The sequence below is a fragment of the Pelophylax lessonae genome (assembly GCF_965119305.1).
Source record: "Pelophylax lessonae genome assembly, chromosome: 7".
NCBI classification, from domain to species: domain Eukaryota; kingdom Metazoa; phylum Chordata; class Amphibia; order Anura; family Ranidae; genus Pelophylax; species Pelophylax lessonae.
Window position 1 is genome coordinate 293,307,174 of NC_138774.1, and position 26,018 is coordinate 293,333,191.

Below are 26,018 nucleotides of genomic sequence, written 5' to 3' on the forward strand. Positions count from 1 at the left end.
ACACCCTGTCGCATGTGCCCCCGGCTTTTATGACCTATCCCAGAATGCACCACTATTTACATAGTTTGTGAGGTTGAAAGAAGACATCAGTCCATCCAGTTCAACCTATGATGTGTGTGTGTGTGTTTGATGTTAACCGTACATTGTATACCCCTGTATGTTGTACATTGTATACCCCTGTATGTTGTACATTGTATACCCCTGTATGTTGTACATTGTATACCCCTGTATGTTGTACATTGTATACCCCTGTATGTTGTACATTCTATACCCCCTGTATGTTGTACATTGTATACCCCTGTATGTTGTACATTGTATACCTCTGTATGTTGTACATTGTATACCCCTGTATGTTGTACATTGTATACCCCTGTATGTTGTACATTGTATACCCCTGTATGTTGTACATTGTATACCCCTGTATGTTGTACATTGTATACCCCTGTATGTTGTACATTGTATACCCCTGTATGTTGTACATTGTATACCCCTGTATGTAGTACATTGTATACCCCTGTATGTTGTACATTGTATACCCCTGTATGTTGTACATTGTATACCCCTGTATGTTGTACATTGTATACCCCCTGTATGTTGTACATTGTATACCCCTGTATGTTGTACATTGTATTCCCCTGTATGTTGTACATTGTATACCCCTGTATGTTGTACATTGTATACCCCCTGTATGTTTTACATTGTATACCCCTGTATGTTGTACATTGTATACCCCTGTATGTTGTACATTGTATACCCCTGTATGTTGTACATTGTATACCCCTGTATGTTGTACATTGTGTACCCCTGTATGTTGTACATTGTATACCCCTGTATGTTGTACATTGTATACCCCTGTATGTTGTACATTGTATACCCCCTGTATGTTGTACATTGTATACCCCCTGTATGTTGTACATTGTATACCCCTGTATGTTTTACATTGTATACCCCTGTATGTTGTACATTGTATACCCCTGTATGTTGTGGTCTTTAAGGTGCCCATCTAATAGTTTTTTGAAACCATCGATGCTCCCTGCTGATACCACTGCTTGTGGAAGAGAATTCCACATCCCCACTGCTCTGACAGAGAAGAACCCCTTACGTATTTTAAGGTTAAACTGCCTTTCCTCTAGTTTTAGTGAGTGTCCCCGTGTCTTATTGTATTCCCTTTCTCTGGAAAGTTTGTTCCTTATGCTATTCCTTACTATTGTGCCAACCCACTGGGACAGCCACAAAAGCCTGTGTGTCACTGGCTGGGTTTCCTCCACTGTCCAACAGGCTCTCCGTTTGGATACAGTGGGGACACTCCCTCTGGACTGGACACATACAACAGGCAGAACTAACAATCAGGCTCCACTGATAAGCAGATAGAGCTGCTAAGCTTTTACCATACTAGCACCTACCTAGGAGGGTGCTACACTTATCTAAACCCAAAACAAAAATGTAATATACTTCAACTTACAAGTTCTTAGATGTGGTGGCTGCATTCATTTTATTTATTTATTTATTTTTTGCAGGCTTCTTTTCCCTTATTGTAATATACTTCCAGTCCCTTCATGTCTACACTAGTTTCTCCATTGTATCAATGGAGGGAGCCAAGGGTGTCACCCAGACCAGGCTTCAGACCTGTCAGCCTTTGTTCATCTCTATTACAAGGTGGAGGGATGGTACTATAGGGGGACAATAAAGATAACAGAAAATTGTATCAAATGCTTACCGTAATTTTCCTTTCCTGGGGTCAATCCATGGCAGCATAAATGTGGTAGTATGCTGCCATGTTGGTGCCAAGGAAAAGGTCCTATGTGCTTTCTTTGGTAGTGATCGACCGATAACGTTTTTTCGTTGCCGATAGCGATACCGATATTTTGGTCAATGCATATTGGTATCGGCCAATATGGCCCGATATTTTTGTACATTTATAAACATTTTTTTTTTTACTTTACAGGTACTCTTGTGGGGGGGATCTGGGGGTCTAAAAGACCCCAAACTCCTCCTCTGCACTTAAAAGCATTCAGAACACCAAGTTTGGCTGTTTTTAAATGCGGTCATTTTTTTAATCTGGCGCCAGACAGTACCCGGAAGTGATGTCACTCATGACATCTCTTCCGGGTTTTTGCATGGAGACCCGATCAGAGCCAAATGCGGCTTTGGTCGGGTTTTTTGCGGCCGTGCAGGCTGGTTACCCGGGTCTCCCGGCTAGCCGCCGAAGGTGGTGGGGGGGGGGAGGGGCGGGGAGAACATCCCCTCCCACTCCTTGTAATGACAGCCGAGCGGCTTCTCAGCCGCATCGGTTGTCATTACAAGACAGCCGACCCTTGGCTATGGACGCGGGTACCGGGGTGATGCCTCTAGCTGCAGGCATCACTCCGGTACAAGCACTTTCCCGAAATATCGGCAATATCGGTCACCTTGGTGGTCGATTCTGATATATTTGGGAAAGTGCATATCGGCCCTCAATATATCGGCTTTGCCGATAATCGGTCGATCTCTAATTAAAGTTTCAGCTTTTTTTAAAAAAATAACAAACGTTATACTTACCTGCTCTGTAATGGTTTTGCACAGAATAGCCCAGATCCTCCTCTTCTTCCCCTGCCAGTGCTCCTGGCTCCTTCTCTTCAGCCAGTGCCCCCAATAGCAAGCCCCTTGCTCTGGGGGGCACTGGTGCGTGCTCGCTCCCAAACCCTACACTACACGTCCATAAGGCAGCCGCAACTCGGCCCCGCCCCCACTCTCTACTTATTGGCTCACTGGCAGTGATTGACAGTAGCAGGAGCTTATAGCTGCCGCTACTGTCTAAGCCAATGAAGAATGAGAGACCTGGAATGAGAGAAGCTCAGGTGAGTGTTTGGGGGGGGGGGGTCGCTGCACATAGAAGGTTTTTTACCATCATGCATAGAATGCATGACAGTAAAAAACCTTGAGCCTTTAGAGGGGAGGTGGCCTGTCAGGGACGGGGGTCAAGAAGCGACCCCCGCCTACCCCTATTTTTTATCTGATACTTCAGATACGGATTCGGAGCTGGTCAATGCAGCTGCAGGTCCCTCTTATGGGGCTGTTGTCTCAGGTAATGTCTCCTCAGCAGTGAGGAGAACGTTTCTGCCTCCGCCATAGCACAAGAGTGGTGGATTCACTAGTTGTGTCCGTCCGGGAAACCTTTAGTCTTGAGGTTATACCGGCAGAGGTAGCTGCGACTGAAATTCCTTTTTGGTACTTGTTAGCCTACCAAAAGGGCGAAGGATTTTCCTTTACCCAAATGGGGTCGTTTTGAAACGAACCCCTGTTATTTCCAAACGCATGGCTAGGTGCTATCCGTTTGAGGAATTCCTCTTTATAGGATAGACGGTACCACCTGCTGTCTTGCCACAGACTGTTAGGATAAAGAGGACCTCGTAACCAACGAGGACCTTCCTTTTCTGCTCATAAAGAGTTGTTCGTTCCGCGAGGGCGGGCGATAAGGCGAAACCCTCCAAAGCCCCTTTAGAGGGGTTTCAAAGGGCGCTGGTCGGCTAAACAAAAAGTCCGGCTCAGCCAAGCCTGAAAAATACAGCCTGATGCGCCCCTACCCATCTCTGGGGTGGGGGGAGGTCTTCACCGGTTTCCGGATCCATGGCTTGCCAGAACCCCGGACTAAGGGGTTCGCGAGGTCATACGGTCAGGATACAGGATCGAGTTTCGATCACTTCCACCGGTGCGATTCTTCCCTTCTAACATTTAACGGTTTCAGGGGTTCTATTCGAACCTGTTCACAATGCCCAGGAAAGAGGGCAAGGTGCGTCCAATTTCTGGACTTGGGGAAAAATAGAGTCCATCCGTACAGTGGTGGCCTCCCTGCATCAGGGGGATTCCTGGCGTCCATAGACATTTAGGATGCCTATCTTTATATCCCCATCATCGCAGGACATCAGCGTTTTTCTTTGCTTTCCCAAAGATCATCCCTGGTTCCCACCAGGAGACTGAACTATCTGGGCCTAAAGTTGGATACATCCTGGGCAAGAGAGTTTCTCCTTGTGGAGAAACTCCAGAAGGTTCAGTCAACGATTCGGATGTTGCTGTCCGTCAATTGGCTGGGACTGATGGTGGCCTTCTTAGAGGCAGTACCGTATACCCAGTCTCATACCCGAATTCTCCTGAAGGAGATTCTTTTCTAATGGAATCAGAATTCCGATTCCCTGGACAATTGGATCCGGTTGAGCGAGCGGACCAGGAAGTCTCCGATGCTCAACCAGGGGAAGTCATTCCTTCCGATAGTATCCAGGTTACCAATAAGGGTATCGGAACTGAGAGCGATCAGATTTTGTCTGATTTACTGGATCGAGCAGCTCTAGAGCAGCCCGATTCGGATCTAATCGCATATGGCCTCTTCATCCAGAGGTTTTTCACTAGCTGTCCCTTCATTGGGGCACCCCGGATGTGGATCTGTTGGCACCTTGGCTCAACAGGAAGGTGCGGAGGTTTGTAGCTCGCACCCGCGATCCTCTAGCGGACGCAGCAGAAATGCTGATCGCCCCGTGGGGGCAGTTTCAGCTACGGCATGCCTTCCATCCTCTCAAGTTACTGCGGGAACTTCTGCGCAGGATAGAGGTGGAGGGAATTCCAGTTATTCTGGTAACTTGAGCCTGGTACGCCGACTTGGTGAGGCTAGTCGCGGACGCTCCTTGGGGACTTCCTCTCAGGGAGGATTTGCGGTGTCAGGGACCGATCTTCCATCTTGCTTTACAATCGCTGGCTTAATGGCCTGGCCATAGAGACCCAGGTACTGAAGGACAAGGGAGTGTCAGCTTCAGTTATTCCTACCTCTAGTTAAAGCAAGGAAAGCGACTTCCAGCACATGGAAGTCTTATATTGCGGGGTGTGAATCTCTTGGATTTCCCCCACATACCTATTCGGTGACCCGAATCTTGGTTTGTCTGCAACAAGGGGTTGAGCAGAAACTATCCTTGAGCATATCAAGGGTCAGGTTTCAGCGTTAGCAATCTTCTTTCAGAAACTTTTGGCTAATCATTCCTTGGTGCGGAATTCCATCCAGGGGGTGCGACATCTGGCTCCGCCAGTGCGTGCACCCTTACCGCCTGGGATCTTAATTTAGTGTGGTCGGTTCTTCAGAAACTTCTCTTTGAAGATATTAGGGAGATTCCCTTGCTTACATTATCCCAGAAGGTGGCCTTCTTGGTGGCCATTACTTCTGCACGCAGGGTGTCAGAACTGGCCGCATTATCTTGTCGTTCCCCATATCTGGTGGTTCATAGGGATAAGGTGGTTCTTCTTCCGAATCCATCCTTTCTTCCTAAGTGGTTTTCAGAGTTTTCATCTGAATAAAAATATTGTGTTACCTTCCCCGTGTCCTAAGACTAGCCATCCTTGGGAGTTTGCATTACACTCCTTGGATGGGGTTCAGACAATCAGGGTACACTTGACTACTACGAACTGGGTTCGTAAGAAGGACTCACTTTTTGTGATCACGGATAGCCCTAGAAGGGGGTTGCCTGTGTCTGCCGCGACCATCTCTAGATGGACCAGTCAGACGGTGGTACAGGCTTATTCTATTAAGGGTCGGAATCTTCCGTTCCCTGTTAAGGCGCACTCTACTCGGGCGCCTAGTGTTTCCTGGGTCTTCCGCCATCAGGCGTCAGCGATCCAGGTTTTCAAGGCGATGACTTGATCGTCGGTTCATACCTTTACATCATTTTATAAAGTTGATGTGATGGCATCGTCAGATGCCTCTTTTGGCCGCAAGGTTCTGCAGGCCGCAATTTGAGGAGACCGGTGGTCTACCTCGAGGGTTTGTTGGGTTTTTCACTCAGGTCTCATCTTTTTACTCGATGGGTCCTTGATGCTTCTGGTTGGCTCCAGTTGGGCCTTCTGGATTTTGATTTCTGTTATCCCACCCCTCATTTGTGGTACTGCTTTGGGATGTCCCGAGTTGTTATTAATCAACGAGGACTACGTCTGTCAATGAGCGACAGAGAAAAATGGATTTTTGTAAAATCTTACCGTAAAATCCTTTTCTCTTAAGCTCATTGACAGACGTAGTACCCGCCCCTCTGTTTTTGAGTTGGGTTGGGTTAAATTCTCTAAACACTGCTTTGTGACATAACTGATTTGCTGTAGCAGGAAGTGAGAGGATATACCCTCTGGGACTGCCCCTAGGGTGTGGCCAGAACGTTTTCTTTCCTGTCTAGTCCTACTCCTGTAGAGGGCAGTATAACCCGAGTTGTTATTAATCAACGAGGACTATGTCTGTCAATGAGCTTAAGAGAAAAGGATTTTACGGTAAGATTTTACAAAAATCCATTTTTGTATCAAATACTTACCATTTTTCTCTTTTCCTGGTGCCAACCAAAGGCAGGATACTACCACATATATGCTGCCATGTTGGTACCAGGAAAATGGAATGTTGTACCAAATACTTACCGTAATTTTCCTTTCCTGACGCCAAATAAAGGCAGAACACTACCACATATATGCTGCCATGTTGGCGTCAGGAAAATTAAATGTTGTACCAAATACCGTAATTTTCCTTTCCTGGCACCAATCAAAGGCAGGATACTACCACATATATGCTGCCATGTGGGCACCAGGAAAATGAAATGTTGTACCAAATACTTACTGGAATTTTCCTTTCCTGGCGCCAAACAAAGGCAGGATACTACCATACATTTGCTGCTATGTTGGCACCAGGAAAATGGAAATTTGTATCAAATACTTACCGTAATTTTCCTTTCCTAGCGCCAATCAAAGGCAGGATACTACCACATATGTAATGTTGATACCATCTCATTGATCAATATCTGTGTCTCCTCGGCAACAGAGGCCCTGGTGGGGTTACACCAATAGGCGTTATTAACCCTTACAGGTCTCCATGTCATGGCAAGAGGCCATCTTATCTAGGTGGAGGAGTTTCACTTCGGGTGATATCAATTGCACATTTGTGGGAGGAATACAATCGAAGATACATTCTCACTTCCCTGGTGTTCCGTATTTAGGAATCATGGACTTTTTCTTTTTTTGTCGTTAAAACTTTATTAATATTTCAACATATAACATGGTGTGACCCACAACGGCCAACACAAACAGATATAAACCAGAGAGTTTTCATAACACATAGATACATATCGGATGTATATCTAAAATGGGTACAGGTTAGGGGTACCGATTATTGGCAAGGCCGATATGCACTTTCCCCGATATATCGCTATCGGCCCCGGAACTGGCCGATATTGCCGATATTTTTGTGACATCATTCTGCCTTCTTAGGTCGCCCCCCTCACCTTGGACAGCCTCGTCTGGAGTCCGGACTAGTCTCGAGGGAGTTTATCACAGCCGTACACCCACCCACAGCAGCCCGGTGCCAGCCAGCCACCCACACCCACAGGCGCTGTACCAGCCAGCCACCCACAGGCACTGTACCAGCCAGACACCCACAGGCACTGTACCAGCCAGACACCCACAGGCACTGTACCAGCCAGCCACAGGCACTGTACCAGCGAGCCAGCCACAGGCCTTGTACCAGCCAGCCACCCACAGCCCCTGTGCCAGCCACCCACCTACCACAGGGTGCCAGGCAGCCAGCCAGCAACCACAGGGTGCCAGTCAGTCAGCCACCAACCACAGGGTGCCAGCCATCCACCACAGGGTGCCAGACAGCCACCCACCACAGAGTGCCAGACAGCCACCCACCACAGAGTGCCAGACAGCCACCCACCATAGGGTGCCAGGCAGCCAGCCACCAACCACAGGGTGCCAGCCAGTCAGCCAACCACCACAGGGTGCCAGCCTGCCAGCCATCCACCACAGGGTGCCAGACAGCCAGCCACCCACCCACCACAGAGTGCTAGACAGCCAGACACCCACCACAGGGTGCCAGGTAGCCAGCCATCCACCACAGGGTGCCAGGCAGCCAGCCATCCACCATAGGGTGCCAGGCAGCCAGCCATCCACCACAGGGTGCCAGGCAGCCAGCCACCCACCACAGGGTGCCAGACAACCTGCCACCCACCACAGGGTGCCAGCAAGCCAGCCATTAAGCATTAAACAAAAATTAACATGTTCAGTACCAGATTTGTGTCAAAAATTGTCTTTATTTTTCAAAACTTTAAATGTACAAAATATCGGCCCATATCGGCCGATGCCGATACATTGTGACCAAAATATCGGTATCGCCCTTAAAAAAACCATATCGGTTATACCTAGTACAGGTAATGAAAAAACATGCGATATGGCTATACAATACAATGCTTCACGCAATCCCAGGTCTTATAGAACCAACCCCCAGAAAATGGGGATTGCACACAGACCCGTGTGTCCTATCTGGACAGAAGGCGACCAAGAACTAATTCTACTGGGGTGATGCCTGGTGTATCCAGCTATTTGTGCCAGAGCTTTTCAAACTTGTCAGCGCATCCTCTATGCTGCCAAATGTATTTTTCAAGTCTTAACGCGTCGCCCAACTGGGACAGCCATTCCCCAACTGTGGGAGGGGCTGTAGACATCCAATGTCTAAGGATCAGTCCTACGGGCCTGGAACAGAGCTCTTGCCACAACCTGCTTGGTGACGTCATCAGGCCTGGAGGTCACCGAGAACGTCCAGCACACACAGTTTGGGGTCCTCACCCAATGCCACCTAAGGAGCCCCTATTAATGGTATCTATTACCCCCCTCCAGTATGTGTGCAGTTTTGGACATTTCCATACCATGTGTATAAGGTCACCATGATCACGACAACATCTAGAGTAAGAATTATGGACTTTTTCACTATAATTTTGCTTGTAAGGTTTCCACGTGCTGTATAGAAGATATTGGCCTGCTCAGCTTAGTATCGTCCGCAAATACCGAGATTGTGCTGAATACCCCATCCTCTAGGCATGATGGGAATTGTAGTTTCTGAACAACTAGAGGGCCATAGTTTGAAGACCCCTGAGCTATGTCGTTTATGAATAAATTAAACCTAGTTAAAGGCACAATGGGACTGGGTGGTAAAACAAAATGGTTGTGCAGTGATATGAACTGCTATGGTTGGAGATCTACTGTAGCCATTACAATGTGATGTTTATGGCCTCCTAGGTGTGAAATTAATATCGATGACTGCGAGCCAAACCCGTGTCTTAATGGTGGATCTTGCCAAGACTCTGTCAACAATTTCAAGTGCATCTGCAATGCAAGCTTCACTGGGGTCCGCTGCGAGGTAAGTGATGTCCTACCCTCGAGCATGACGCTGACTTCCAAAATTACAATACTCCGCTCATGAAATAAGTGCTTTACCACGGGTCCGAGAGGTGACCTTAGTCGCAGCACTCTATAACCTGCGTTCTTTCATTGCTGTTGCTTTTGGAATCTGCATGCTTGTTAAGTGACTGTTAACAATCTGTTTGCATGTTCTTTGTAACAAAGTATTTATCTGGTTATGTGCAACTCTTTCCAAAACAATCGGTATGTGGTTGGATCCGTTCTAATTTGTATACGTAGGAGTTCCAAGAACAATAACGCCTCCTTGTACTTTTCCTACTAACAAAGGTCATGGTGGATACAAAATACCAAAGATACAGAGTACAACTCATCCCAGCTTCCCGAATAAACACAAAAATAGTTGGTGGAGTGCTGGAGACCTGAATATGGAGATGGTGGGGATTGGAATCCAAAATTTCAGAGGTAGCTTTCCATCCTTAGGGTTGTCCATAGAACGTAGAAGGGATGGGTGACATAAATTTAATAGGGGTCCAGTAAGTCTTCATTGACCATGACAAAGGGTCAAAAGAGACCTCTATTCCGGGGCTAAAAACTACCCTTCACTTTGAATGACAATGGCGCGGTCATGCAACACTGTATGACATTTTTATAATTTCATATGGTGGAGTGCTGGAGACCTGAATATGGAGATGATGGGGCTTGGAATCCAAAATTTCAGAGGTCGCTTTCTATCCTTAGGGGGTCTCCAAAGAACGTAGAAGGGATGAGTGACATAAATGTAATATGGGTCCAGTCTTCATTGACAATGACAAAAGGTCAAAAAAGACCTCTATTCAGGGGCTAAAAACTTCCCTTCACTTTGAATGACAATTGCACGGTCATGCAACACTGTACCCATATGAAATTTTTATCATTTCATATGGTGGAGTGCTGGAGACCTGAATATGGAGATGAAGGGACTTGGAATCCAAAGTTTCCATCCTTAGGGTTGTCCAAAGAATGTAGAAAGGATGGGTGACATAAATTTAACCACTTGCCGTCTGCTCATTAGAGCTCTACTGCGGCAAAGTGGCTCTTGTAGGTCTGACGACGTAGACCTACGTCGGCAGACACTCTCCGCTCTCGGCGGCGCGCGCGCCACCGGAGACTCGCTCCCGCTGTATTCAGTCACAGCGGGAGTCGGGGCAGGGGAGGAGCAGCGCGATCGCCACTGCTCTTCCCCAATCGTCGGGGAATCGAGTCTGGAGATCCGCCCACTTGTGTAAACAAAGCGGGCGGATCTCCTAAGTGACAGGCAGGGTCAGATTGCAGGATTCAGCATAGCTGAACATGCGATCTGTCCCTGTGTCACTCAGTCACCTCCCCCCACACACGTTAGTAAGCACCAGGCATACATTAACCCCTCCCTCTCCAATAAAATTAACCCCTTCCCTGCCAGTGTCATTTTTACAGTAACAGTGCATATTTATAGCACTGATTACTGTAGTAATGTCACTGTTACCAAAAGTGTCAAAAATGTCAGTCAAGGGTCCGATCTGTCCGCCGCAATGTCGCAGTCCTGCAAAAAAAATCGTAGATCGCCGCCATTACTCGTTAAAACAAAAAACACCAAAAACGACAGAAATCTTTACCTTAGTTAGTAAACGCAATAACTTTTGCGCAAACCAATCAAAATACGCTTATTGCTATTTTCTTTTTACCAAAAATATGTAGCAGAAAACAAATTGGCCTAAAATGATAAAAAATTTTGAAATTTAAATTTTTTTGGGGGGGAATTTCATATTAAAGAAATGTGAAAAATATTGTTATTTTTTCAAAATTGTTGCTCTTTTTTTGTTTATAGCGCAAAAAGTAAAAATCGCACAGGTGATCAAATACCACCAAAAGAAAGCTCTATTTGTGGGAAAAAAAGGACGTAAATTTTGTTTGGGTACGGCATTGCATGACCGTGCAATTGTCAGTTAAAGTCGCACAGGGCCAAATCGCAAAAAGTGGCCTGGACGTAAGACAGCAAAATCCTCCGGTGGTAAAGTGGTTAATATGAGTCCAGTAAGTCTTCATTGCATCTGACAAAAGGTCCAAAGAGACCTCTATTCAGGGGCTTAAAACTCCCCTTCACTTTCAATGACAATTGCGCGGTCATGCAACACTATGAAATTTTTATCATTTTTTGTTCACACAAATAAAGCTTTCTTTTGGTGGTTAAAAACAGAAAAAAATAGCGCCTCCTATGTGTAATTATCTTTGATTTCACCCTGTAGCTGCCATCAATTCTTAGGAATTGCCAAAGAAAATATAGAGTAGTTTAAATTTGAGGCGCTACACTATATTTTTGGTAATCATTAGAGTGGTTATACAATAAAAATGTGTAATGTGTATTACTCCCTCATGAGAAAAAATACAAAAATCCTTGTGAATAAGTGACAACAATCCAAGAACATATATATATATATATATATATATATATATTAGATATATAAGCCTAAAAAAAATAATAATAAATAAATAAAAATAATAATAATGATAAAAAAAATTAAATAAAGTTTTTTTCTGTATAAATATGTATCTTCAACACCCGTGCTTGGATGTGCTTTAATATTTCCGTCTCATACGTGCTCATAAGTGATATTCCTCTAACGTGTTTCGGGGGTTAAAAACTCCCCTTCACTTTGAACGACAATTGCGCGGTCATGCAACACTATGAAATTTTTATCATTTTTTGTTTACACAAACAAAGCTTTCTTTTGGTGGTTAAAAACAGAAAAAGATGGCGCCTCCTATGTGTAATTATTTTTCATTTCACCCTGTAGCTGCCATCATTTCTTAGGAATTTCCAAAGAAAATATTAAATAGTTTAAATTTAAGGCGCTACACTATATTTATTAAATAACAAAAAATAAATACATTTAAAATAATACATAATAATAATAAAAAACAAAAAAATTTTATATTTTTTTTCGGTATAAATTATATTTTGGTAATCATTAGAGTGGTTATACAATAAAAATGTGTAATGTGTATTACTCCCTCATGAGAAAAAATACAAAAATCCTCGTGAATAAGTGACAACAATCCAAGAACATATATTAGATATATTAAATAACAAAAATTAAATAAATTAAAAATAATATATAATAATAATAAAAAAAAAACAAAAAAATGTTATATTTTTTTTTTCGGTATAAATAGGTATATTTTGGTAATCATTAGAGTGGTTCTACAATAAAAATGTGTAATGTGTATTACTCCCTCATGTGAAAAAATACTAAAATCCTTGTGAATACGTGACAACAATCCAAGAACATATATATATATATATATATATATATATATATATATATATATATATATATATATATATTAGATATAGAAGCCTAAAAAAAAATAATAATAAATAAATAAAAATAATAATTAATAATGATAAAAAAAAATTAAATAAAGTTTTTTTCTGTATAAATATGTATCTTCAACACCCGTGCTTGGATGTGCTTTAATATTTCCGTCTCATACGTGCTCATAAGTGATATTCCTCTAACGTGTTTCGGGGGTTAAAAACTCCCCTTCACTTTGAATGACAATTGCGCGGTCATGCAACACTATGAAATTTTTATCATTTTTTGTTTACACAAACAAAGCTTTCTTTTGGTGGTTAAAAACAGAAAAAAATGGCGCCTCCTATGTGTAATTATTTTTCATTTCACCCTGTAGCTGCCATCAATTCTTAGGAATTTCCAAAGAAAATATTAAATAGTTTAAATTTAAGGCGCTACACTATATTTATTAAATAACAAAAAATAAATACATTTAAAATAATACATAATAATAATAAAAAACAAAAAAAAATTATATTTTTTTTCGGTATAAATTATATTTTGGTAATCATTAGAGTGGTTATACAATAAAAATGTGTAATGTGTATTACTCCCTCATGAGAAAAAATACAAAAATCCTCGTGAATAAGTGACAACAATCCAAGAACATATATTAGATATATTAAATAACAAAAATTAAATAAATTAAAAATAATATATAATAATAATAAAAAAAAACAAAAAAATGTTATATTTTTATTTTCGGTATAAATAGGTATATTTTGGTAATCATTAGAGTGGTTCTACAATAAAAATGTGTAATGTGTATTACTCCCTCATGTGAAAAAATATAAAAATCCTTGTGAATACGTGACAACAATCCAAGAACATATATATATATATATTAGATATATGAAACCAAAAAAATAAATAAATAAAAATAATAATAAATAATGATAAATGTTCAATAAACTGTTTTTTTTGTATAAATAGGTATCTTCAACACCCCGTGCCTTGATGTGCTTTAATATTTCCGTCTCATACGTGCTCATAAGTGAAATTCCTCTAACATGTTTCAGGGGCTAAAAAATCCCCTTCATTTTGAATGACAATTGCGCGGTCATGCAACACTGTATCATTTTTTCATCACACAAATAAAGCTTCCTTTCGGTGTTTAAAAACAGAAAAAAGTGGCGCCTCCTATGTGTAATTATCTTTGATTTCACCCTGTAGCTGCCATCAATTCTTAGGAATTTCCAAAGAAAATTTTAAATAGTTTAAATTTGAGGCGCAAAAGAAAATAAATATATATATATCACCGGTCCCCCCAAAAGTGTCAAAAATGTCAGTTAGGGGTCCAATCTGTCCACCGCAATGTCGCAGTCCCGCAAAAAATCACAGATCGCTGCCATTACTAGTAAAAAATAAATAAATAAAAATGACATAAATCTTTCCCCTCGTTTGTAGACGCGATAACTTTTGCGCAAACCAATCAAAATACGCTTATTGGGATTTTTGTTTTACCAAAAATATGTAGCAGAAAACAAATTGGCCTAAAATGATGAAAAAAACTTGATTTTTAATTTTTTTTTTTTATTGGGAATGTTATATAGCAGAAAGTAAAAAATATATATATTTTTTTTTTCAGAATTGTCGCTCTTTTTTTGTTTAACCACTTGCCGACTGCGCACAGTATATTTACTGTGGCAGTCAGCCCCTCACAGGCAGAGTGATGTAGATCTACGTCACTAGCCTGTGAGGGTCTAGGGAGCGAGCGCGCGCCCCCGGAGGCGCGCTCCCGCGTGGTCACGGACCCCCACTCGCGATCGTCGGTGGAGAGGGAGAAAGGCAGGCAGCTGATGTAAACAAGCCGCCTGTCATTCTCCCCTGTGTAGAAACAGTGATCACACGGTTCTACTATGTAGGACCGTTGATCACTGTTTCTACACCTCAAGCCACAGCCAATCACAGTTAGAATCACGCCCCTAGGGACACACACAGCCCCTCCCTCTCAAATACAGTTAACCCCTTCACTACCAGTGTCATTTTGCAGTAACAGTGCATATGTATAGCACTGATTACTGCAGTAATGTCACTGGTACCCCCAAAAGTGTCAAAAATGTCAGTCAAGGGTCCGATCTGTCCGCCGCAATGTCGCAGTACCGCAAAAAAATCGCAGATCGCCGCCATTACGCGTTAAAAAAAACAAACAACAAAAATGACAAAAATCTTTCCCTTTGTTAGTAAACGCGATAACTTTTGCGCAAACCAATCAAAATACGCTTTTTGCGATTTTTTTTTTACCAAACATAGGTAACATAAAACAAATTGGCCGAAAATGTTAAAAAATTTCGATTTTTACATTTTTTTGGGGGGGGAATTTCATATTAAAAAATGTGAAAAATATTGTTATTTTTGCAAAATTGACGCTCTTTTTTTGTTTATAGCGCATGATCAAAAAATCGCACAGGTGATCAAATACCACCAAAAGAAAGCTCTGTTTGTGGAAAAAAAAGGACGTCAAATTCGTTTAGGTACAGCGTTACACGAACGCGCAATTGTCCGTTAAAGTCACTCAGTGCCGAATCGCAAAATAGACCCTGGTCAGGAAGGGGGTAAAATCTTCCGGGGCTTAAGTGGTTATAGCGCAAAAAATAAAAATCGCACAGGTGATCAAATACCACCAAAAGAAAGCTCTGTTTGTGGGAAAAAAAGGACATCAATTTTATTTGGGTACAGCATCACACGACCGCGCAATTGTCCGTTAAAGTAACGCAGTGCGAATCGCAAAATCATGGCCTGGTCATTAAGGGGGAAAATCTTTCGGTCCAGAAGTGGTTAAAGTGTATCAAAAGCCAAAACATTTTTATTTTACCTTTGGATAGAGTGTTGATGGGGATTAGAACTCCTCTTAGGATTTAATTGCTGTCCATGATAGGGAGATTTTTCTCTTTTTATTTGTCCTGGTGACCACTGTCAATGGAGCTGAAAGTCAGAAAACAATACAAAATTTAGGGTTGTCAGAGAGAAATATTCCAGTGGGGACCCTCATTCTGGTGATCGCTGTCTTTCCTCTCATTTCAGAAGTTTTGTTGTAACTTCCTGTTTTGTCTACAAGACAGGAAGTGAATGGAAATCTCCCCAGTAAAATAAAGATGTAAAAAAAAAATGAATGGAAGCCATTCATGACAGCTTGATTACTATTATGATCTGTGATTGGCTGCAGCTAATCACATGGTACAGGGTGCTGTCATTGGCCCAGGTACCATGTGATATCTGTGTGCCAATCACACATCACAATAGTAAGCACAACAGTCATGAATGGAAGCCATTCATGACAGCTTGATTACTATTATGATCTGTGATTGGCTACAGCTAATCACATGGTACAGGGTGCTGTAGTTGGCCCAGGTACCATGTGATATCTGTGGGCTAATCACACCATCACAATAGTAAGCACAATAGTCATGAATGGAAGCCATTCGTGACTGTTTTGTTGACATTGTAATCTTGTGATGGCCATGGCCAATCATAGCGATCACATGATACCATGGCCGCTCACAGCTAAAACTACTAATTATAGCGATCACATGATACCATGGCCAATCACAGTAAAACTATTACGTGATGACAGTGATCATTACTGTTATAATCAACAATAGTGTAACAAAAATCCATGACCCCCCCCTAGAGTAGTAGTGTCACTATGGTATAGGACGGCTATAGCTGCTGGAAATAATTGCATGTAAAAATCTGACATGCTGGTTGTACCGAAGTCAATCAATGGATTGGTGGTTCGAATCTCGGCCAGTACTTGTTGAACAATCTGAGATTCTAAACATCTGTGGCTGGCTTTAGTGAATATGATTGCTTCTCTTAGACAGGAAGTGACGGTAAATGTCCCCAATGGGACAGCTTACAGTGGTTTACTCATTCCCTACTCCAGGGGTCTCCAAACTTTTTAATCAAAGTGCCAATTTACTGTCCTTTAAGCTTTATGGGGACTGGACTGTGGCTAGTGGGTGTAGAAGATACCCCGGCATTGGTGCTTTATCATGGGAGAAATCGTGCCTTAAATAGAGTCAGTAGGGGGAATGGTGCCCCATCATTGGTATCAGTGGGAGGAATAGTGTCCCATCATTAGTATCAGTGGGAGGAATAGTGCCCCATCATTGGAATCAGTGGGAGGAATAGTGCCCCATCATTGGTATCAGTGGAAGGAATAGTGCCCCATCATTGGTATTCCTGGGAGGAATAGTGTCCCATCATTGGTATCAGTGGGAGGAATAGTGCCCCATCATTGGTATTCGTGGGAGGAATAGTGTCCCATCATTGATGTCAGTGGGAGGAATAGTGCCCCATCATTGGTGTCAGTGGGAGGAATAGTGCCCCATCATTGGTGTCAGTGGGAGGAATAGTGCCCCATCATTGGTATCAGTGGGAGGAATAGTGTCCCATCATTGGGGTCAGTGTGAGGAATAGTGCCCCATCATTGGTATCAGTGGGAGGAATAGTGTCCCATCATTGGTGTCAGTGGGAGGAATAGTGCCCCATCATTGGTATCAGTGGGAGGAATAGTGCCCCATCATTGGTATCAGTGGAAGGAATAGTGCCCCATCATTGGTGTCAGTGGGAGGAATAGTGCCCCATCATTGGTGTCAGTGGGAGGAATAGTGCCCCATCATTGGTATTCCTGGGAGAAATAGTGTCCCATCATTGGTATCAGTGGGAGGAATAGTGCCCCATCATTGGTATTCCTGGGAGGAATAGTGTCCCATCATTGATGTCAGTGGGAGGAATAGTGCCCCATCATTGGTGTCAGTGGGAGGAATAGTGCCCTATCATTGGTGTCAGTGGGAGGAATAGTGTCCCATCATTGGGGTCAGTGGGAGGAATAGTGCCCCATCATTGGTATCAGTGGGAGGAATAGTGTCCCATCATTGGTATCAGTGGGAGGAATAGTGCCCCTTCATTGGTATCAGTGGGAGGAATAGTGCCCCATCATTGGTGTCAGTGGGAGGGATAGTGCCCCATCATTGGTATCAGTGGAAGGAATAGTGTCCCATCATTGGTATCAGTGGGAGGAATAGTGCCCCATCATTGGTATCAGTGGGAGGAATAGTGCCACATCATTGATAGCATTGGAAGGAATAGTGCCCCATCATTGGTATCAGTGGGGGAAATAGTACCCCATCATTGGTATCAGTGGAAAGAATAGTGCTCCATAACTGGTATCAGTGGGAGGAATAGTGTCCCATCATTGGTTTTAGTGGTAGAAATGTTGCCCTTAATGGTGTCAGTGGGAGGAATAGTGCCCCATCATTGGTGTCAGTGGGAGGAATAATGCCCCATCATTGGTGTCAGTGGGATGAATAGTGCCCCATCATTGGTGTCAGTGGAAGGAATAGTGCCCCATCATTGGCATCAGTAGAAGGAATAGTGCCCCATCATTGGCATCAGTAGAAAGAATAGTGCTCCATCCTTGGTATCAGTGGGAGGAATAGTGTCCCATCATTGGGGGAATGGTACCCCATCATTGGTTTTAGTGGGACAAATGACGCCCTTAATGGTCTCAGTAGGGGGAATAGTGCCCCATCATTGGTTTTAGTTGGAGAAATGGTGCCCTTAATGGTGTTAGTAGGAGAATGTTGCCCCCATCATTGATTTTAGTGGGAGAGATAGTAGGGGTAATGGTGTCAGTAGGAGAATCATTAGTGTCAGTTGGTGGAGTAGTGCCCCAGGGGCCAGATAAAGGCAAGAAAAGGGCCACATCTGGCACCAGGGCCGCAATTTGGAGACTACTGCCCTACTCTATCCAAAATTAAGAAATAAATTGGTTATACATATACTCTGTATAGTGTTAATTATTCAAAGGGAACATTTACTTTTACTTGAAAAATCTCTTCTCCTTTCAACCCCACCATCTCCGATTGCCAATGGTAGGCTGCCGCCATATTGAATTCGCCCAGTGATGTGAATGTTAAACACAACTATAACCTAGGCCTCTGTGTTCTATGAGATTTGGTCTGATATAATCCATGGACTGCTGCATGTTTCTGTGTCACGTATGTAACAATGCATGCTATTTCTTCTATGTACTGGCCGCTCACTGTTCCCTCCTTTCTTGATGCATGTTTCTTCTCATCTTCTAATTACAATGCACTCTTGAACTGTATTGGATGCTCCCATGCTTCACTTTGTGGACCAAAGCTTTTTAAAAACATAATTTACGCTGAGTTTTGGGTATTTGCCATAAAGAAATACCAGAAAATGGTGAAAAAAGCTGAGATATTGATAAGAATATTTTTCCAATCAACCTTTGTCTGGCTTACTAACCTCTACCTCACTACTGCATCCATCCAATAGCGGAGGGGCAGATCTTGTAACATCATCTTCGTTTTTTGCAGAAAAGCAATTCAGCTTCGGCCTTCCCCTTTCCACTGCTGGGAGTTGCGGTCCCTCTATCTTGTGGTGTTGTGCTTCTGTTTATTATTGTGGTCATTTTTATGGTGTTGACGGCAAGAAAGAGAAGACAGTCGGAAGGCACGTACAGCCCAAGCCAGCAGGAGGTAGCGGGGGCTCGGCTAGAAATGGACAGCGTCTTGAAAGTGCCTCCTGAGGAACGTTTGATTTAAAACTGTGAACATGTGACTGAGAACCTCATTTCAGATTTGATTTTGAAAGTGCCAAATTTTTGATGCCTCAACGGGTCCTGAGTGAGGGATCCTTCATAGTGAGCTCCTCCTATCACTGGGATCCTGAAGGAGGGATTGTTCATAATAAGCTCCTCCCATCCCTTGGGTCCTGAGTGAGAAACCCTCCATAATGAGCTCCTCCTATCCCTGGTGTCCTGAGTGAGGGATTGTTCCTAATAAGCTCCTCCTATCCCTGGGGACCTGAGTAAGGGATCCTCCATAATGAGCTCCTCCTATCTCTGGTCTCCCGAGTGGGGAGATCCTTCATAATGAGCTCCTGCCATCCTAAGGGGCCCTGAAGGAGGGATTCTTCATAATAAGCTCCTCCTATCTTTGGATTTCCAAGAGAAAGCTCCTTCATAATGAGCTCCTCCAATCCCTGGGGTCCCAAGTGAGGGTATCCTTCATAATGAGCTCCTCCTATCCCTGGGGTCCCAAGTGAGGGTATCCTTCATAATGAGCTCCTCCTATCCCTGGGGACCCGAGTGAGGGTATCCTTCATAATGAGCTCCTCCTATCCCTGGGGTCCCGAGTGAGGGTATCCTTCATAATGAGCTCCTCCTATCTTTGGGGACCCCAGTGAGGGTATCCCTCAAAATGAGCTCCTCCTATCCCTGGGGTCCCGAGTGAGGGTATCCTTCATAATGAGCTCCTCCTATCCCTGGGGTCCCGAGTGAGGGTATCCTTCATAATGAGCTCCTCCTATCTCTGGGGACCCCAGTGAGGGTATCCCTCAAAATGAGCTCCTCCTATCTCTGGGGTCCTGAGTGAGGAGATCCTTCATAATGAGCTCTTGCCATCCTAAGGGGCCCTGAAGGAGGGATCATTCATATTGAGCTCCTCCTATCTTTGGATTTCGAAGAGAAAGATCCTTCATAATGAGCTCCTACAATCCCTGGGGTCCCAAAGGAGGGTATTTTTAATATAGAGCTCCTCCTATCCCTGGGGTCCCGAGTGAGGGTATCCTTCATAATGAGCTCCTCCTATCCCTGGGGTCCAGAGTGAGGGTATCCTTCATAATGAGCTCCTCCTATCCCTGGGGTCCAGAGTGAGGGTATCCTTCATAATGAGCTCCTCCTATCCCTGGGGACCTGAGTGAGGGTATCCTTCATAATGAGCTCCTCCTATCCCTGGGGACCTGAGTGAGGGTATCCTTCATAATGAGCTCCTCCTATCCCTGGGTTCCCAATTGAGTGGATCCTTCATAATGAGCTCCTACTATCTCTGGGGTCCCAAGCGAGGGGATCCTTCATAATGAGCTCCTACTATCCCTGGGGTCCCGAGCGAGGGGATCCTTCATAATGAGCTCCTACTATCCCTGGGGTCCTAAATGAGGGCATCCTCCATAATGAGCTCTCTCTACCCCAAGGAGTGTGTTATTTATGCTCGCTGCACTAAAGGCATGGGACTACCCACTTGCAACATTGTACCAACCAAAGTTGCTTGGCACTATTGAACAATCAGCCAGAAAACCTTTGATGGAAAGAAATATTTTGGGCAACTGATCATATGCTTTAAGCTACCTAAACCAGAATTCAACATCAATGGTTTCCAAATTGCCACCATCATCACTGCCTTGCCCCCATGTATAGAACATGACTTGGATATGCACTTGAACGGTCACCTCGGACTTCATGTTCAGATCTTGGGAGCATCTATAAAGTTATTTTTGGTTATCTTCTCTACCAGAATAGTACAAATATAAAATGGACTGTAACCTGGACTTCTCTTGACCTATTTATGCTCCATGATGTCAATCGTTGGGAGACTACTACACTGTATTGAAATGCCTGTCTGTGCCTTAGATCTGCAAATAACTTTTTTCATTGTGACTTTGGGGGTTGATGTACTAAAGGCAAATAGGCCATTCGCTTTGCAAAGGAAATTGCATTTTGCCAGGGAATATTCCCCAGAGCTTAGTGAATGAGGGACTTGGAAGGGTCCCTCATTAGATGGCAGTTCCCACCATACTGACGCCAGACCTGCCCCACTTATTCTTGGATGGGATAGTCACCTACCCTACTTTTTAGGAGATACTCCACCATACTGTGTCACGACTTTCTTCTCCTGCTCCATATTCCCGACCTGTTACCTGGAATGAAGAAAGAATGTCCAGTCCAGTTGCATGTTACCACTTTACTGCACAACTCGGGCACCTTCACCAGTACATTTTCCTTCATGACAGCAGTCAATATCATGACTTTCTGACGGTAGACTCTAGTGAAGAACACTACTTCCATTACATGACTTTCTGACGGTAGACTCTACTTCCATTACATGACTTTCTGACGGTAGACTCTAGTGAAGAACACTACTTCCATTACATGACTTTCTGACGGAAGACTCTACTTCCATTACATGACTTCCTGACGGTAGACTCTACTTCCATTACATGACTTCCTGACGGTAGACTCTACTTCCATTACATGACTTTCTGATGGTAGACTCTACTTCCATTACATGACTTTCTGACGGTAGACTCTACTTCCATTACATGACTTTCTGACGGTAGACTACTTCCATTATATGACTTTCTGACGGTAGACTCTACTTCCATTACATGACTTCCTGACGGTAGACTCTACTTCCATTACATGACTTTCTGACGGTAGACTCTACTTCCATTACATGACTTTCTGACGGTAGACTCTACTTCCATTACATGACTTTCTGACGGTAGACTCTACTTCCATTACATGACTTCCTGACGGTAGACTCTACTTCCATTACATGACTTTCTGACGGTAGATTCTACTTCCATTATATGACTTTCTGACGGTAGACTCTACTTCCATTACATGACTTTCTGACGGTAGACTCTACTTCCATTACATGACTTTCTGCGGTAGACTCTACTTCCATTACATGACTTCCTGACGGTAGACTCTACTTCCATTACATGACTTCCTGACGGTAGACTCTACTTCCATTACATGACTTTCTGACGGTAGACTACTTCCATTACATGACTTTCTGACGGTAGACTCTACTTCCATTGTATGACTTTCTAACGGTAGACTCTACTTCCATTACATGACTTCCTGACGGTAGACTCTACTTCCATTACATGACTTTCTGACGGTAGACTCTACTTCCATTACATGACTTCCTGACAGTGCAGAACACTCGATACCATCACAGTGTACCAATGCAGCCATCTTCCTCAGATATTACAATCTCTTCCACACGTGACCCACTCGTAGGGTGTACCTTCCTCAAACATGGGAAGAAATGTCACCAGCACACCAAGGATTCCTCAAGAAGGGTCCAAAGCTTTATTTTCGTGATCCTATAGAACATATAATGCAACATTTCGGAGACACCCAGGGCCCCTTCGCCAGGCAGGTGCCCTCATACAAGGGTTACTCCTCACTTAGGCTCCACAGCCATTTTAAACCAAGCTGTAGGATCTGCTAGACGAAGGTTAGGGATGGAAAAGTTTCTACATTGGTCCCCAATGTGTCCTCCACTGATCACCCTCGTAGTTCGAAGTAGAGTCTTTCCGCCAGCACAGCGCTACATCTTGCTGATCAGGGATGTCCTGCTCCCGTACCCCAGCTCTCCTAGGCCCCACCCACAGCTGGTATATAAAGGGGCACTAACTCTTGCTCCTCACCAAAGGAGGTGCAGCAAATAAAGGGCACTTTCACCTGCCAAACAACGGACTATCATCATCCAATCATGTGCAAGCAAAATGTATTTATCCCTGCAAGCAAAGTGAAATTTCACCACATTCACTAAGCGTTGGGGCACATATGTCAAACACAAAGGCCCGCGGACCGAATCTGGCCCTCCAGATCATTTCATGTGGCCCTCACGCCTCTCCTGCAGCTGTGCCACCCCCCTCGTCTCCACATCACCTTGTCTTAGCAGTCAGCAGCAGAGGGGAGAGCAGAACTCCACCTGATCCTGCGCTTCTCTGTGCAGCTGCAATGAGGCTCGTCTCTGCCACCCCTCCGTCTCAGCAGCAGAGAGCAGGACAGAACTCGCGCACCAGATCCTGCTCTTCTCTGTTCAGCCACAAAGAGGCATGTCTCTGCCACCCACACCTCAGGAGCCGGCAGCGGAGAGGAGGACAGAACTCCTCCTACAGATGCTGTGCCTGTCTGTGTAGCCGCGAGGATGCTTGTCTCTGCCACCTCCCCATCCTATTGCAGCAGTTGGGAGCAGAGAGAAAGACAGAACTCTCCTACCAGATCCTGTGCTTCTCTGTTCAGCCACAAAGAGGCTCGTCTCTGCTACCCACACCTCAGCAGTTGGCAGCAGAGAGGAGGACAGAACTCCTCCTACAGATGCTGTGCCTGTCTGTGCAGCCACAAGGACGCTTGTCTTTGACACCCACCCCCCCCCCCAATTGCAGCAGTCGGCAGCAGAGAGGATGCTGTGCCTGTCTGTGCAGCTGGGAAGACGCTTGTCTCTCTGTCTCCCCCCACCCCCACCCCCCCCACCCCATTGCAGCAGTTGGCAGCAGAGAGGAAGACCGAACTCTCCCACCAGATTCTGCGCCTCTCTGCTTAGCCACAAAGAGGCTCGTCTCTGCCACCCACAACTCGGCAGTCGGCAGCAGAGAGGATGCTGTGCCTGTCTGTGTGCAGCCATGAGGGCGCTTGTCTCTATGACCCCCCCAATGCAGCAGAGAGGAGGACAGAACTCCTCCTACAGATGCTTCACCTCTCTGTGCAGCCACACAGAGGCTCGTCTCTGCCACCCACACCTCAGCAGTCAGCAGCAGAGAGGAGGACAGAACTCCTCCTACACCTCTCTGTGCAGCCACAGAATCCCCCTCATCTACGCATTGGCAGCAGACCCCAACCCTCCTCTGGTTCTCCTCCAGACCCTGCACTTTCTACTTCCCAGGGTCACCTCCAGCTTCTTCCCAGTAGCAACACATAGTAAGGCGGGTATACTGTGATGTAAGGGAGGGTGGGGAAATCTTGACACCTGATGTAAGGAAGGGGTGGGGTGCTCTGGACGTCTAGTCTTAAGTTACAGGGGTGACCAGAATGCTGATGGGGCCCGAGATGACACCCCCGCTCTGGGCAATATTTCCCTGCACCGTGCAACTTCCAAAGTGAACAGCCTATTAGCCTTTAGCAAACTCAATTGTATCTACTGAACTGAATGAAGCATAAAGTTTCATTTGCACCCCTCCCCCGCATTACCTGCAGTTCTATGTATGGATCTGATCACTGTCCAGCACTGGGAAATACTGGAAATCAGCAACCATACCCTGAGAACAAACGTTGTATATATTATTTTATCTGTGCCTTATAATTACTGTATTTCTTTTGTAATGATTGGCCAATGATATTTTTGGAATCAAGCGTGATCTATTCAGACAGAGGACTACTACTTACTATACACTGTTTATACTGGTTTATACTGGTTTACACTGGACGCTGTATAAAGTACTGACACAGCATATTTATAAAGGAGAAAGGTATTTCTGACAAAAGCCACCAATCAGAATGGACTTGTCATTCTTCCCATGCAGGTGAGAAATCTGTTACCTGTGAAGTCAGATAAAGAAAATAAAAATGTAACGCAGTTTTGTGTTTATTTAAAGAGTTACAACTCCTTTGAAGAGAAGAAAAGACTGCAAAGAATTTCAAGGGTAACTATTATTTTTACTGGTGAGTGCGAGAACCGACACTTTCCGTCACACACTCACCGATACCGAGTACCAATACTTCGCAGTGCGATCTGTGTCCATGCAGAATGAATGGGCGCAAATCGCACTGCAAAGAATTCCATGCAATTTGAACAGGAATGCCCTGCGATTCCTGTCCTGTGTGAACCCAGCTTGTCTCCCCCAGCCTCCAGTGGCCCCCCCCCCCGCAGCCTTCAGTAGCTGTCTCTTTCCCTCAACCTCCAGCGGCTCTCTCTTGCCCACAGCCTCCTGCGGTGCTCTCTCTCCCCAGCCTCCAGCAGTTCTCTCTCTCTCTCTCTCCCCACAGCCTCCAGCAGATCTCTCTCCCCACAGCCTCCAGCGGCTCTCTCTCTCCCCCCCAGTTGCTCCCTCTCCCCAGCCTCCAGCGGCTCTTTCTCTCCCCCCAGCAGATCTCTCTCCCCACAGCATTCAGCAGCTCTCTCTCTCCCCACAGCCTCCAGCAGCTCTCTCTCCCCTTGTGGCTCTCTCTCCCCAAGCGGCTCTCTCTCCCCCCAGCGACTCTCTCTCCCCAGCCTTAAGCAACTCTCTCCCTAGCCTCCAGTGGCTCTCTCTCCCCCCAGCCTCCAGCAACTCTCTCTCCCCAGCCTCCAGTGGTTCTCTCTCCCCAGTCTCCAGCGGCTCACTCTCTCCAGTGGCTCTCTCTCCCCAGTCTCCAGCGGCTCACTCTCTCCAGTGGCTTTCTCTCCCCATGCCCCCACCGGCTCTCTCTCCACAGCCTCCAGCGACCCCCCCCCCCCCTCCGCCCCCTCCCCAAGCTCTAGCGGCTTTCTTTCTCTCCCCCCCAGCCTCAAGTGGCTCTCCTCTCTCTATCCAGCCTCCAGCGGCTCTCCTCTCTCCCCAGCCTCAAGCAGCTCTCTATCCCCAGCCTGCAGTGGCTCACTCTCCCCAGTGGCTCACTTTCTCCAGCGGCTCACTCTCTCCAGTCTCCAGCGGCTCACTCTCTCCAGTGGCTCTCTCTCCCCAGTCTCCAGCGGCTCACTGTCTCCAGTGGCTTTCTCTCCCCATGCCCCCACCAGCTCTCTATCTCCACAGCCTCCAGCGTCCCCCCCCCCCAGGCTACAGCGGCTTTCTTCCCCCCCCCCCCCCAGCCTCCAGTGGCTCTCCTCTCTCTCTCTCCAGCCTCCAGCGGCTCTCCTCTCTCCCCAGCCTCAAGCAGCT

General features: G+C 45.1%; 1 protein-coding gene across 1 annotated transcript in view; it reads left to right on the forward strand.

Moving 5' to 3' along the window:
* LOC309559897 (protein crumbs homolog 1-like) overlaps nucleotides 1-26,018 on the forward strand; it is a 176,082-nt gene that overhangs the window by 136,056 nt on the left and 14,008 nt on the right. Inside the window, exon 12 of the mRNA XM_082263336.1 lies at nucleotides 9,061-9,181. Within this exon, the coding sequence (XP_082119462.1) occupies nucleotides 9,061-9,181 (121 nt within the window). The remainder of the gene's footprint in view (nucleotides 1-9,060; nucleotides 9,182-26,018) is intronic.